This window comes from Stomoxys calcitrans, chromosome 3 (assembly GCF_963082655.1).
Source record: "Stomoxys calcitrans chromosome 3, idStoCalc2.1, whole genome shotgun sequence".
In the NCBI taxonomy this organism is placed as follows: Eukaryota; Metazoa; Arthropoda; class Insecta; order Diptera; family Muscidae; genus Stomoxys; species Stomoxys calcitrans.
The window spans coordinates 164,877,114-164,893,477 of NC_081554.1; the positions used below are offsets into that span (position 1 = coordinate 164,877,114).

Genomic DNA, 16,364 nt, shown 5'->3' on the forward strand with positions numbered 1-16,364 from the left:
ACTCAAGAAATGAGTTCACCCACGAAGGAAACGAATTACGTACAGGAACGAGTTTTTTAGGAGGAACTTCAAAGCGAGCTCGGAAGGCACGCTGCGTAGCTACAAGTGAGCGACCGCTAGAAAAGAAGCTTTCGACGGCGAAGTCCTGCTGCTTCCTAGACCCGAGCACGTTGGCAACTGACTGGCAACTTGTGCTTTTTATACACTCCACCATAGGATGGGGGACGAAATTCTTATCCGATTGGAATGAAATTTTGCACGACGTGTTTTGTTATGATATCCAACAACTGTGCCAAGTATAGTTCATATCGGTCCATAACCTGATATAGCTGCCATATAAACCGATCTTGGGTCTTGACTTCTTGAGCCTCTAGAGTGCGCAATTCTTATCCTATTGGAATGAAATTTTGCACGACGTGTTTTGTTATGATATTCAACAACATTGCCAAGTATGGTTCAAATCGGTCCATAACCTGATATAGCTGTCATATGAACCGATCTTGGGTCTTAACTTCTTGAGCTACTAGTGGGCGCAATATATACCCGATTTTGTTGAAATTTTGTGTTTAGTGTTCTGTTATTACTACTAACAAGTGTGTAATGTATGTTTAAAATCGGTCCATAACCTGATATAACTGCCATATAAACCGATTTGAAGTGTTATCACTTCCAACATCTGTCCTAAGTATGGTTCAAATTAGCCTATAAACTGATATAGCTGACATATGAATCTATTTTTGGTCTTCTTTTTTTGAGACAATACAGGGCGCAATTCTCATCCGATTTGGCTGAAATTGTGTATAAAGCGTTTTGTTACTACTTCCAAAAACTTTGCTTAGTATGGTTGAAATCGGTCCATAACCTGACATAGCTGTCATTTAAACCGATCTTGGATCTTGACTTCTTGAGCCTCTAGAGGGCGCAAATCTTATCCGATTTGGCTGAAATTTGGTATGACGTATTTCATATCGTCTTCCAACAACTTTGCTTAGTATGGACATCGGTTTATAACTTGATATAGCTGTCATATAAACTGACTTTGCATTTTGACTTCTTGAGCCACTAGAGGGCGCAATTCTCATCCGATTGGGCTGATATTGTGCATGATGTGTTTCGTTATGACTTCCAATATCTGTTAGAAGTATGATTCAAATAAGTCTATAACCTGGTATAGCTGCCGCATGAACTGAATTTGGGTCTTAACTTCTTGAGCCAATAGAGGGCGCTATTATCATCCGACTTGGCCGAAATTTTCCATGAGGTGTTTTGTTGTTTTGTTATGACTTTTAACAACTGTGCTAAGTATGGTTCAAATCGGTCCATAACCTGATATAGCTAACATATAAACCGACTTTGGACCTTGACTTCTTGAGCCACTACGATGCGCACCTTTTTTTTCACTCTGTGTGGGGATCGTGGGCTTGATTCATAATGTATTCAATTTAGCGTCTATTTTGAGGCCCACTGTGGCCAATATTGTTCCAACTTTAAAATCAAAGAAAGCCTATATCTGGTATTTGAAATTCTCCATTTTACCCGATTGAAAAAATATTCCCCTCTCTAAAATTTCCAACTTTGAAAACTTCCCAATCTGCCATAAACTCACATCACCAAATCAATAAATTTTTATTCCAATCCCAAAATAATTTTTTTGACATTTGATTTGTTGAAATTGATAGCTGTCATTCATTTTAATTATAGCAAAGGTGGTTGCAGTAGTGGTGGTGGTGATGGTACGTGCTCTGCATCTCCCTACCCAGCATCACTGAGAACTAATTGTGCGACTATACAGTCTTTGTAATGGTTGCAGCTTTATTTTGCGTCCCATTTACAACTGGCCAACTTTGGCAATTATTAATTATCGGCTGCGGTGACAAATGAGGAGCACGAATTGTTTCCATGATTTTTGATGACATTCGAGGTCCTTCAGCAGTTCATGATGGTGACATTATGATTTTGACATTTGTTGATTTTAGCATTTCTTGCACTCTCCCTCAGTGTTGCTCTCAATCTCTTAGTCTTCATTGTTAGACAATTAAAGATTAATGGCCAAGAAAATGTGCGTTGTCAATAAAACAAATTTTTTTGTTGTTCAACATTAATAATGAAAAGGGATGCAAGGATTTGTGTTTGTATGCTATGTGTGTGTGTGTGTGTGCGTATATTTGTAACTGTTACCATTTCAACCTCAACAGATGTTTTGCTTTTACAATTTTCATTGTTTCAAAAGGCATGCGAAATTGGACAAAGTGGTTTTGTAAATACAATTTGTGTTATTTTCTTTACCAAATTACACAGAATTGCAGGGAAATGAAAAGCATTTTTTGTTGCTGGCTAATGATGTTTCAATTTATTTTAAATGTGACACATGTCAATAGGACATTTGGTTAGTTAGATTGTGATTTAAAACGCATATCAAGTTTCAGTAGGAAATTTGTATACCCACCTCCATAGAATGGGGGTACAGTAATCTAGGCATTCCGTTTGTAAAACTTCCAGATTTCCATTTGCTATCCAATAAAGTATATATATTCTCGAAGGTTTTGGCATTCTAAGTCGACCTAGCCATGTCCGTTGTCTGTCTGTGGAAATCATGGAAGCTGTCGAACGAATAGACATGTCCGCTTAAAATAACTTGCAAATGCAAATTGCAAGTTTTGCTCTAAGGAACAGGGGCAAACTTCTCACATATCACTGAGTGCAGTCCGATTCAAGGTTTAAGCTCAATGATAAGGGGCCTCCTTTTTATAGACGAGTCCGAACGGCGTGCGGCAGTGCGACACCTCTTTGGAGGTGATGGCACTCCATCGATATAATTGGATTTTCGTGCGCAGTGGCAAGAGAGTAGCTCATCTTAATACACGGCCCTGTTCAAGTTCACTAGGTGACGGGACGAGGAGGCGACAGAAGGCACTTCGTCAATAAAATTGGGGTTTCGGGCGCGGTAGGAAGAGAGTAGCAAGGAGGCACACTGTGCACTCGCAATCATGAAGCTAAGAAGTAAGGGCGTGCCGAGTCCGAAAGGTGTGCCGCAGTGCGACACTCTTTGGAGAAAAGTTTTACATGGCACAGTACCTTACAAATGTTGCAAGCATTAAGAGGAGAAAACCACCGCTGAAAATTTTTATACCCTCCCCCATAGGATGGGGGTATACTAATATCGTCATTCTGTTAGTAACACCTCGAAATATGTGTCTCAGACCCCCATAAAGTATATATGTTCTTGATCGCCATGTAATTTTAAGCCGATCTAGCCATGTCCGTCCGTCCGTCTGTCCGTCCGTCAGTCTGTCCATCTGTCCGTCCGTCCGTCTGTCTGTCGAAAACGCGCAAACTTTCGAAGGAGTAAAGCTAGCCGCTTGAAATTTTTCACAAATACTTTTTATTAGAGTAGGTCAGTTGGGATTGTAAATGGGCCAAATCGGTCCTTGTTTTGATATATTGGGTTGCCCAAAAAGTAATTGCGGATTTTTTAAAAAAAATTAAATGCATTTTTAATAAAACTTAGAATGAACTTTAATCAAATATATAATTGCCATTTTGTTCGATAACCTTTTGCCATCCTCCTGGCAAATTTAGTATTCCACGCTCATAGAACTTCTGGCCTTTATCTGCAAAAAACTGAACCAAGTGCGATTTTATAGCCTCATCATTGCCGAAAGTTTTACCATTTAAGGAGTTCTGCAAAGATTGAAATAAATGGTAGCCTGATGGTGCAAGGTCAGGGCTATATGGTGGATGCATCAAAAGTTCCCAGCCAAGCTCACTCAGTTTTTGGCGAGTGACCAAAGATGTGTGCGGTCTAGCGTTGTCCTGGTGGAATATGACACCTTTACGATTGACCAATTCTGGTCGCTTCTCCTTGATAGCTGTATTCAATTTGTCTAATTGTTGACAGTAAACATCCGAATTAATCGTTTGGTTCCTTGGAAGCAGCTCAAAATATACCACACCCTTCCAATCCCTCCAAACAGACAGCATAACCTTCTTTTGGTGGATATCAGCCTTTGAAGTGGTTTGAGCTGGTTCACCATGCTTGGACCATGATCGTTTTCGACTAACGTTGTGGTAAACAATCCATTTTTCATCTCCAGTTATGATTCGTTTTAAAAACGGATCGAATTCATTGCGTTTAAGGTGCATATCACAAGCGTTGATTCGGTTTGTTAAATGAATTTCTTTCAATACATGTGGTACCCATATTAAAATTGACGCCAAACAAACAAATGTAAACAAAATTTCGCGCACTTTTTTTCTAAGGCAAGCTAAAAGTAACAGCTGATAACTGACAGAAGAAAGAATGCAATTACAGAGTCACAAGCAGATGACAAAAATTTGTTAACGCCGATTATATTACTACTATATTACCGACAATTACTTTTTGGGCAACCTAGCTGCCATATAAACCGATCAGGGGCCTTGACTTCTTGAGGCTCTAGAGGACGCAATTATTATCCGCTTTGGCAGAAATTTTGAACGTAGTGGTTTGGTATCACTTCCCATATCTGTGCTAAGTATGGCGCAAATCCGTACATAACCTGATATAGCTGTCATATAAACCGATCTGGGATCTTGCCTTCTTGAGCCAATAGAGCGCGCAGTTCTCATCCGAAATTTCGCACGTGGTGTTTTGGTATCACTTCCCATAACTGTGCTAAGTATGGTGCAAATCGGTATAGAACCTGATATAGCTGCCATATAAACCGATCGGGGATCTTAACTTCTTGAGCCTCTAGAGAGCGCTATTCTCATTCGATTTGGCAGAAATTTAGTACAACGGCTTTTTTCATGACCTTCGACATACGTGTCTAATATGATCTGAATCGATCAATAGTTTGATTCAGCTCCCCTATAAACCCATATCCCGATTTTGCTTCTTGAGCCCCTACAAGGCGCAATTCTTATCCAATTGCACTGAAATATTGTACAATGACTTCTACAATGTTCAGCATTCATTTATGGTCCGAATCGGACTATAACTTGATATAGCTCTAATAGCATAACAGTTCTTACTCAATATTCTTTGTTTGCCTAAAAAGAGATGCTGCGTATAGAACTCGACAAATGCGTTCCATGATGGAGAGTATATAAGATTCAGCCCGGCCGATCTTAGCACGCTTTTACTTGTTTTCTGATGGTCTCGCCAGAATTCGTACACAGACGTTCAGCGTCATAGGCAGACATGCAAATCTCTGCGCTACGCTGGCCTCCACTAAACGAACGTAGAATAGCGTTCCAAACGCCTCGATCTTCTGCGCTCATTTTATAAACTCTGAAACCAAGTTTCAAGGTGTCTCCCACCATTGATCCTTCCATCGGGATTTTGGACGTCCCGGTTTGCGTGTACCACCCTGTTTGCCTTCAATAACGCCAGCGGGTAAGCTCGGAACTCGGAAAATATGCGAATGCAAATTTTGCCCATGAACATTCCACTAAGGAACAGGGGCAAACTTCTCACATATAAATGAGTGCAGTCCGATTCAAGTTTAGCCTCAACGATTTTTACAGCCAAGTCCGAACGGCGTGCCGCAGTGCGACACCTCTTTGGAGAGAAGTTTACATAGCATAGTACCTCATGTAACATAGCAGATACATCGAAATATTTTCCGATTTGGAACAAATACTAGTAAGTACAAGTCATTATTCAATAAACCGATCACGACACGGTTATCGAAAAGCCTATCATAAGTCCCTGTGTCAAATTTCAATGAAATCGGATTATAAATGTGCCTTTTATGTGGCCAAGACTTTAAATCGAGATATCGATCTATATGGCAGCTATATATATGGACCATTTTGGGCCAAGTAGCAGAAAAATGTCGAAGAGCCTAATACAACTCACTGTCCCAAATTTAGGCAAAATCGGACAATAAGTGTGCTTTTTATGGTACCAAAACCTTAAATCGAGGGATCGTTCCATATGCCAGCTATATCCATATCTGGACCGATCTGTGCCATATTGCAGAAGTATGTCGAGGGATCGGATCGAGGGATCGGTCTATATGGCAGCTATATCTAAATCTGGACCAATCTGAGCCAAATTAACGATGAATATCGAAGGGACTAACAAAACCCACTGTCCCAAATTTCTGCAAAATCGGATAATAAATGTGGCTTTTATGGGCCTAAGACTCTAAATCGGCGGATCGTTCTGTATGACAGCTATATACAAATCTAGATCGATCTGGGCCAAATTGACGAAGGATGTCGATTGGCCTAACATAAATCACTGTCCCAAATTTAGGCGAAATCAGGCAATAAAAGCGCTTTTTATGGCCCCAAAACCTTAAATCGAGAGATGGGTCCATATGGCAGCTATATCCAAATCTGGACCGATCTGGGCCATACTGCAGAAGTATGTCGAGGGGTTTAACTTAACTCACTGTCCCAAATTTCGACGACATCGTACAATAATTGCGACTTTAATGGGCCGCAAAACCATAAATCGAGAGATCGGTCTATATGGGAGCTATATCCAAATTTGGACCGATCTGGGCAAAATCGAACAATAAATGCGCCTTTTATGGGCGCAAAACCTTAAATCGAGAAATCGGTCTATATGGGGGCTATATTAAGATATAGGCCGATATAGCCTTTCTTACCCTGCTTATGGACAAAAAAAGAATCTGTGCAAAGTTGGGTGAAAAATGGATATTTCGATGTGTTGCAAACGGAATGACAAAATGGAAATACCACCATCCTTCGGTGGTGGATATAACAACAGTTGTGGAAATTCTGAATCCTGACTATGGCCCGGTTTTTACAGATGGTAGGGGGATTTGACGGGGTTCTTATTCAGGAACCATGGGAGTGTGGAGGAATGGTGTGTGGACTAAGAATTCCGGGATTTAAACTACTCAAGGGGAACGGGGAATGGGAGATACAGAGCCTGTATTATCGCAAAGAGTAGTCTAAATGTTTCTCTTCTTCCGTCACTAAGTACTGAACATTTAATGATAGCCATCCTTGAAACAAACAAGTCTTATTACGGGCTGGCTTCTCTATATATGACATACGATACAGAGATGCCGCCTTCAAACCTTAAGTCGTTGGTTGAAGCCGCTTCTGTAGGGAAGAAGAGCCTCAGTTAAGGAAGTGTTGCTTATGCACATCACCAGATATGGGGAAGTTCAGATGTCTACTAAAGGGATGATGAATAAACCGACCTTTATTACCAGGAACAGACAGGAGGTACTGGATACTATCTTTGTATCTGAAGATATAAACACAAGAATATGTGACTGGGAAGTATTGAGTAACCACATCTTCTCTGATCATCGTTATATTAGTTTCAGCCTTGGAGAAAATACTGCAGAAGTGGTCCCTCGGCTAAACAGAAGAAAGGCGGATTGGGATTAATTTCGGCACAAATTCTGCACGTCTATCCCTTCTAGACCCGAAAAGGAAGTGGAAACTGCGGAGGACTTCGACATAATGGTCAAGCGAATCACGAAGGCCCTGAATGTCTCGCTTGTGTCAGCATGCCCTAGTGCCAAGCCAAGGGGCAAATAGCGACCGTCATGGTGGATCCCAGAGGTGGTTGGTCTAAGGAAGGACTACAGAAAACTCTTCAATAGAGCGAAAGTCACAAGAGCAGGACACGATTGGGACATCTATAAGGTTGAGATAGGAAAAAATATAAGGGCAAGCTAAGAAAGGCTCATTATAAATTCTGGGTAGAATTCTGCAACTCAGTGGAGAATACATCTGAGCCCACTAAACTAAGGAAGATTCAGTCCTCGAGATATATTACGGTGGGGAATATTCAGAATTCAAAATGTATGGACAATGTCTTCTGAGGAAACACTAGAACTACTCGTTGATACACATTTCCCGGGAAGTTTTTCAACGGACAACGTGGCGCCAGAAGAGGTTGTCACCGGTATGCATTCAGTCCTCTAGGCCTATTACGGTGGAGGAAATCAGAGAATGTATGAACAATGTCTTGTAAGGAAACACTAGAACTACTCGTTGATGCACATTTCTCCAACGGACAATGTAAAGCCAGAAGAGGTTGTCACTGGTATGCATTCGTCGGAGTTTATTAGGGAAATTTTATCTGAGCCGAAAATCCTTTGGGCGATAAGAAGTTTTGACTTATTTCAGTCGCCAGGCCCTGATGAAGTATCATCGGTTGAATTACAAGCTGTGTCTGATAGACTGGTTCCCTGGCTTAGGGAGATATACTCTGCTTGTATCGGAATGTCATATATAGAACTGTGGGATGGAGGGACACTAAGTCATTTTTCATTCCGAAAGCAGGAAAGTCCTACCATACGAAGGCGAAAGATTTTCGTCTTATTAGTCTGTCATTCTTTATGCTGAAGACTCTTGAGAGGTTGATAGAAACATATATTAGGGCAAAGATTCCTGAAGATTGCCTGTCTAGGCAGCAGCATGCACATGCAAATGCAAATTTGCAAATTTTGCCCATGAACATTCCACTAAGAAACAGGGGCAAACTTTTCACATATCAATGAGTGCAGTCCGATTCAAGTTTCAGCACCATGATAAGGGGCCTCCATTTTATAGCCGAGTCCGAACGGCGTGCCGCAGTGCGACACCTCTTTGGTGAGAAGTTTTACACAGCATAGTACCTCACAAATGTTGACAGCATTAGGTGGGGAAAACCACCGCTGAACATTTTTTTTCTGATGGTCTCGCCGGGATTCGAACCCAGGCGTTCACCATCATAGGCGGACTGCGCTACGGTGGCCTCCATATAGTAAAGGAAAATACACTCCAGTAAGTAAAGGCAAATCCACGGAAACAGCCCTTCACGACCTAGTCGGTTACATAGAGGGTTCTCTCGCTGTCAAGGAATAAACAATGGTAGCATTTTTTGACATTGAAGTTGCTTTCAATAGTGTAAAGGTAGGTAGGGGAAGGTATATAAGACTCGGCCCGGCCGAACTTAACTATCGAATTTACTTGTGTTTATTATGCATATACCTATGATACCAATTTTCTTACATAGCTATTGGGTTGCCCAAAAAGTAATTGCGGATTTTTCATATAGTCGGCGTTGACAAATTTTTTCACAGCTTTTGACTCTGTAATTCCATTCTTTCTTCTGTCAGTTATCAGCTGTTACTTTTAGCTTGCTTTAGAAAAAAAGTTTAAAAAAAGTATATTTGATTAAAGTTCATTCAAAGTTTTATTAAAAATGCATTTACTTTCTTTTAAAAAATCCGCAATTACTTTTTGGGCAACCCATATAAAATTTTCTACCTGTCGTGGTCTTCATTTCTACAGTCCTCAAAAATAACAAATCAACTTCCATGCAAATAAACAAAATTGTTTTAATTTTTTCTTATTCAAAACACAAATCCATTTTAGCTTTGCCACAGAGAGTAAGAAAGAAAAAAGGAAATCAATTTAAACTATTCGACTGGCGATCATAAATTATCCAAGAAGGATTCCTTAAATCTCTTGAAGCAATCTTTCTCACACTCAATCGCAGCCTCAATAGATTAACATAAATTTTGTTCGTGTTAGACAAGCCAAGAACGAATATTTAAAATATGTATTGCGGCAAACAATTCCTTAAAAGGCTGACTAACTGCCTAGCTGGCTGTTGGTCGACTCACCCATCCACCGTATGGTCAAAGCGAAAATTGATTTGTGTGCCACAATGACCACGTCCCCATACATGGACAGAAAGAGCGAGAGACACCGGTTATAACGTCAGACACCGACACCGACAGCAACAGCAACACATCAACGACACAACATAAAGCGTTGAGCAATTCCAAATAAAATACAAACTCACTGAGGAATATTTATAATTATACATTGCTGTTGAGGCAGGGTAGATTCAGGGTTAAAAAAAAGGGGCCAGGCCAGTTCGGGCCTTAGCTGAACATGAACATTCCATTATGGAACAGAGGATACTTCTCTCATATCAATAAGTGTACTCTGATTAAACCTTATGCTCAATGATAAGGTGCGTCCTTTTTTTTGGGCTGAGTCCGAACGACGTACTGTAAAGCGACACCACTTGATGGAGAAGATTTAACTTGACAGGATACCTCACAAAGGTACCCATTATTAGTACAGGGATAAACACCGCTGAAAATTAATCTGGTGTTAACGCCGGGATTTGAAACCATGCGTTCGACGTCATTGGCGGACCTGTTTACCTCTGCGTCACGGTGGTCTTCAGTCAGAGAAGGTATAGAAGATGAGAAATAGTGTCAGTACCTGAGATCATAAGTCAGGAGACAAGAAAAATGGGACACGAAGCCCTACCTAGCATATTCTTCCAAATTTCTAGCTCTTTAAATGTTACGTGCCAAGAAACACTATTCAGCGATAAGTCAGGAGCTTGGAGTATATTTGGAGGTTTCACTGTTTCAAATTTCATAAAAATCGGATGAAAAATTGTCTTTTTATAGGCTCAATACTCTATGTCGGGAGATCGGTCTATATAGCCGCTATATCCAGATAATGTCCGATCTGGACGATATTCAACAAAAACATTTAGAGGGGTACCAGAATTCGCTGTGCCAAATTTCATCGAAATAGGATGAAAAATACTCCTTTTATAGGCTCATTAGACTATATCGGGAGATCGGCCTATATAATGCAGCTATATCCAAATATGGTCCGATCTCGACGACATTTGACCAGAATTGGTAGGGTAGTCTACCAGAACACACTGTGCCAAATTTCATGGATTTGGGGAAAAAATGGGTCTTTTATGGCCTCAATATCCTATATCGGGACATCGGGCGGCCGGTCTATAGGGCGGCCGGTTTATACCTAAGATATCGGCAAAATTAGAAATACCCAGCTTTTGGGTATAAATGGGTATATAATCGGGTATTTACCCATCTCTAGTCATAGAAGAAGTCATATGGAAAATTGCAGCCAAATAATAACTAGGCCTTTCAGAGGTTCAATAAATCGGTCGGCCCAGTTCAAAGTCATAGCAGAACTTTAAGTGCGAAATTCTAGCCGATCGGGTGGTAATTTGGTCTTCTAGAGGCTCCAGAAGCAATATCTGAAGATCGGTTCATATGGCAGCTATATTCGGTTACCAGCCGATTTGTACCACACTGAGCACAGTTATTGGAAATCAAAATAAAACATCTTTTTTAGCCATATCAGTTAAGAATTGCACCATCTAGGAGCAGAAGAAGTCAAGATCGGTTTGTAAGGCGGCTTTATTATGGATATGAACCGATATTGACCATGCTTGATACAGTGACTGGAAATCGAAGCGAAACACCTCGTAAGAAATTTCAACCATATCGGGTAAAAATTGCGCCTTTTAGAAGCTCAAGATGTCCAGATCCGAGATCGTTGTGTATGGCAGCTGTATAAGAACATGGACCGATATAGCCATTTACAATCCCATCTGACCAATAAGAAGTATTTGTGAAAAATTTTAAGTGCCCAGTGTTACTCCTTCGAAAGTTAGCGTGCTTTCGACAGATGGACGGACATTATCCCGTGTCTTCTCCTCTCAATTGCGGGCCACAGCAGATGCACGACCTTCTCCAACTTCTCCTCGTCATTGCATCTAATGAAAGAATCTAGCTTTCCCTGCGTTACGCTGAGCGAAGTTTACGATCTTACTTTGCAATGACCAGTCAGGACACCTATTTGCCGTCCTACGTCAGGCTCTCTTAACCCAGCATAAGCGACGTCCAAGGAAAATGCAAATTTGCCCATGAACATTCATTGAGGAACAGACACAAACTTTTCACATTTCAAAGAGTGCTGTCCGATTCAAGTTTAAGCTCAATGATAAGGGGCCTCCTTTTTATAGTTGCGACACCTCCCCGCTGAAATTTTTTGTTTCTAACGTTCCTGCCAGGATTCGAACCCGGGCGTTCAGCGCCATAGGCGGACATGCTAACCTCTGCGCTACTGTGTCCTTCAACATCCTGTTTCGGAAAATACTACTACACCATCAGCCCACGCCTTTTAAGCTCACTTATCATAGAAGGCGTCCACCCTACCAAGAAGCTCGCACAGTGGAATTCTCACCGATTTCATAGCAAGATCTGCGGCAATCAGTGATCCATTCCTGACCAACTCGTCAGTCACTTCGTTCCCCGCCACACATTGATGGCCTGGGACCCAGCAGAGCCTGACAGTCTTTCCCATATTTAAAGAAGCTCTTTGCATCTTCTAAACAGTACCTTACACGACCCGACGCCAAAGCCTTCGGCCCTCACTGCTCACGTATATCGTGACCGTCAGATCGGGCCGACGCTCTTGCATCATCATTGTCTCCAGTGCCTTCAGAACCGCGAAGACCTCCGCCTAAAAGACGCTGCGATCCTCCAGAAGTGTATAAGATTCACTGAATCCAAGGAATTCAATGAAGACTTCTGTTCAATGCTCCCATACTACTTAGACTTATCCGTGTCGACAGAAGCTTCCGGGAAAGGGGGATGCCCCCACTTCAGAGATCCCTTTTTGGGAAAACGACTTCCAACCCATCAACATGAAAAGAATCTCCTGGTATATAATCTGGGGCTCCGAAGAGAGCGGTAGCTTCACCCCATCCAGGACAAGTCCCTTGGAAATACCCAAATTCCTCCTCCTGGTGAAAAGGACCAGTTCAGTCTTTTTGGGATTTATGCCCGTTGGCCTTTACCCGTCAGAAAAGCTTTCTCAAAGCGCACTGAACGAGGTCCGTAATATTCGAGAGGAACTCCGGCCACACACCATGATGACGACGTCGTCCGCTAAGGCAAAGATGTTCATCCTCTACCTCCTACTCTTTGCCCCAGAGATCAGCGCCGCCGAGGTGCCCTGTGCCTTCTTCATCTTGCGCCTGTGCAAGATGTCCGGATACTTATGCCATACGAGATATTCATAGGTGAGATCAGCTGAACTACTGCTGTAAACATCCTGAACATCGTCCTCACTCCCAACTATTTCCTATTGAGTTATGTGGAGTGTTTGTAGTATTGGAGTAGTTTAGTTTAGTCATTTAGTCCCCTTTTGTCTCTTTTTTTAAAGTTTCTTCCCAAACCTCGCATTAAGTCAAGAATCACGTCTACGTACTTGGCCTCCGGAAAGATTAGCAGCTTCACCCCACCCAGGACAAGTCCCTTTTGAAACACCCACTTTCATCCTCCTGGTGAAAAGGACCAATTCAGTCTTTCTGGAATTTATGCCAAGCTCGTTGGCCCTCTTCTATCCGGATAGCTTCCTTAAAGCTCCCTGAACGAGTCAGTCACTCACCATGATGACGATGTTGCCCGCGTAGGTAAAGACCTTCACCCTCTCCCTCTCTGAAGGCCTCAGAATCCGATTGATTTCCAGAAGCCACATAAGTGGAGATAAACTCCTTCATTGTGGAGTTTTTTTGGTGACAGTCTTCTCTATTGAGCCTTCCCTTTTGAAACATCCACCTTCATACTCTTGATGAAAAGGACCAGTTCAGTCTTTCTGGAATTTATGCCAAGCTCGTTGGCCCTCTCCCATCCGGATAGCTTCCTCAAAGCTCCCTGAACGAGCCAGCCACTCGCCATGATGACGATGTTGTTTGCGTAGGTAAAGACCTTCACCCTCTCGAAAGGCCTCCGAATCCGATTGATTTCCAAAAGCCACAAAAGAGGAGATAAACCCCCTTCTTGTGGAGTTTCTTTGGTGACGGTCTTCTTTATCGAGCCCTCCGCAGGTGGTGCGGTGCATTGATAATCTGGCATTTTAGCATCGTTTCAACCCAATTTTTAAAGAGAGTCTAGATCCTTATGTCTTCTAGAGAGCCTTTTATGGATTCCAACTTCACTTTATTAAAACTTCGTTCCAAGTCCAACAAGGGTGCCAAAGGGAAGTCGCCCACAACAAAAACTAACCTCAATGTAGCCAACCATACCATGGAGGTCACTGTCCACCAACTGACTTTTAGTGTAAGCATGCTCATTACCGCATACCAGCAAAGGATCGAGACGGTACCATTAATAGTGTCCTCAAATTTAAGGTTGGAAGAATGGCTCGGTTTGTTCTGCCTTCGGCAAAAAAACCACCCTAGCCCTCCCGCCACCCAGTCGGTACATGGTCCGGCAAAACGCAGCTACTATGTGACGTATGACAATCGGCCCTGCCCTTTACAGCATAGCAGGCAGTACGCCATACGGCCCGTTGACTTATAGAGTTCATAAGAATTCATCGCCCAGGCTGTCTTCCCCTCCGATATCATATCTTCAACCACGGGAATTGACTCGTCACTGTGTTGTGTCACGGTCACGTCCGAGCACACAGGGAAGGGCGTAGCAGCAAATAGCTCGGGCGTTTCAGAGCTAGATTCCGCCCAGGTTCCGTCATATCTTACAATGCTTTCGAGAGAGCTTCGATCCTTGGAGAGCAATCTTCGGAACCTGGAGGACTCATTTACTCCCATGCGGCCCTTTTGGACGATTTTACCTCTCTCTTGTGCTTATTAAAGGACTCCACGTACAGGTCCCAGTCCGCACGCAGCTTGGTTTTTTTTGCCCTGTTATAGAGCTTTCAATCTCTTACCTGGATATATCAGAGGGCAGATCTCCTTATAACTACTCAACATAGTTCCTGTCAGCAGATTTGCTGCCAACTCAAGCTCCTTTTTATACCCACCACCGAAGGATGGGGGTATATTCATTTTGTCATTCCGTTTGCAACACATCGAAATATACATTTCCGACCCTATAAAGTATATATATTTTGATCAGCGTAAAAATCTAAGACGATCTAGACATGTCCGTCCGTCTGTCTGTTGAAATCACGCTACAGTCTTTAAAAATAGAGATATTGAGCTGAAATTTTGCACAGATTCTTTTTTTGTCGATAAACAGGTTAAGTTCGAAGATGGGCTATATCGGACTATATCTTGATATAGCCCCCATATAGACCGATCGGCCGATTTAGGGTCGTAGGCCCATAAAAGCCACATTTTTTATCCGATTTCGCTGAAATTTGGGACAGTGAATTATCTCAGGCCCTTCGACTTCCTTCGTCAAATTGGCCCAGATCGGTCCAGATTTGGATATAGCTGCCATATAGACCGATCCTCCGGTTTAGGGTCTTAGGCCCACAAAAACCACATTTGTTATCCTATTTTGATGAAATTTGGGACAGTGGGTTAAGTAAAGCCCATTGACATACTACTGCATTATGGCACTGATCGGTGCAGATTTGGATATAGCTGCCATATAGACCGATCTCTCGGTTTTAGGTTTGTGGGTCATAAAAAGCGCATTTATTGTCCGATGTCGCCGCAATTTGGGACATTGAGTTGTGTTAGGTCCTTCGACATCCTTCTTCAATTTCACTCAGATCGGTCCAGATTTGGATATAGTTGCGATATAGACCGATCTCTCAATTTAATCTTTTGGGCCCATAAAAGGCGCATTTATTTTCCGATGTTGCCGAAATTTGGGACAGAGAGTTGAGTTAAGCCCCTCAACGTATTTCTGCAATTCGGTCTAGATCGATGAAGATTTGCATATAGCTGCCTTATAGACCGATATCTCGATTTAAAGTCTTGGCCCCAAAAAAGGGGCATTTATAATCCGATTTAACTGAAATTTGATACAGTGATTTTTGTTAGGCTTTTTGGCATTCGTATTGTATATGGTTCAAATAGGTTTATTTTTAGACATAGCTACTAAAAAGATCAATATTTTGTTATACACAATTGAACAAGGACTCGTACTTATTAGTATTTGGTCCAAATCGGATCATATTTCGATATAACTGCTATGGGACATAAGGTATGCACTTTTCACCGGATTTTGATGACATGTGGTTTACATATATACCCGAGGTGGTGGGTATCCAAACTTAACGCCCTTTTACTTGTTTACCTTTCCATAATCTCACTAATCGGTACATATTTGAATATTTAAGGGCCGTTATCTTCTGCTGCTCCAGCCCTGTATGACAATCACAAAAAAGGTAGAAAACCATCCATATATTGATTGAAATCGATTTCATTCAAGATGATATTTCAACATGGATTTATGGCAACCAATGTCCGACATTGTGCAATGGGCCACGGTTTAAGCCAATGGAAAATCTGCACAAAAGTCAGCAGTGCCATCAAAGGCGAAACGCAAAACTCACAGAAATTCGCAAGCATGTTATTGAGCCACTTTTGACATATGGATTCTCTGCGATTATTGTTTGTCTGTCCACAGATCTTTTGTGGTGATGTGCGTTTGCTTACAGCATTTCTGTGCTGTTCCCTATCTTTTAATGGAATTTTGCTTAGGACCTGAAATGAGAAAGATGAGATTTGTTTAAAGCTGGCTGAATCAAACTGGCTCAGAGGAGTTAAGTGAATCTTTTATAACAATGTTGTCTTTGGCATTCGTTATAAATATTCCTTTTTCGGATTCCTTTTTTTTTGTGGTCCTCAC

At 41.8% G+C, this 16,364-nt stretch overlaps 1 protein-coding gene across 1 annotated transcript in view; it reads right to left on the minus strand.

The window, feature by feature from the left end:
* The window catches only part of LOC131996204 (uncharacterized), a 52,888-nt gene that overhangs the window by 24,838 nt on the left and 11,686 nt on the right, over positions 1-16,364 (minus strand). The window contains exons 3-4 of the mRNA XM_059365670.1: positions 16,069-16,219; positions 15,810-15,878 (exon numbers count right to left, since the gene is read on the minus strand). Of these exons, the coding sequence (XP_059221653.1) occupies positions 15,810-15,878; positions 16,069-16,219 (220 nt within the window). The remainder of the gene's footprint in view (positions 1-15,809; positions 15,879-16,068; positions 16,220-16,364) is intronic.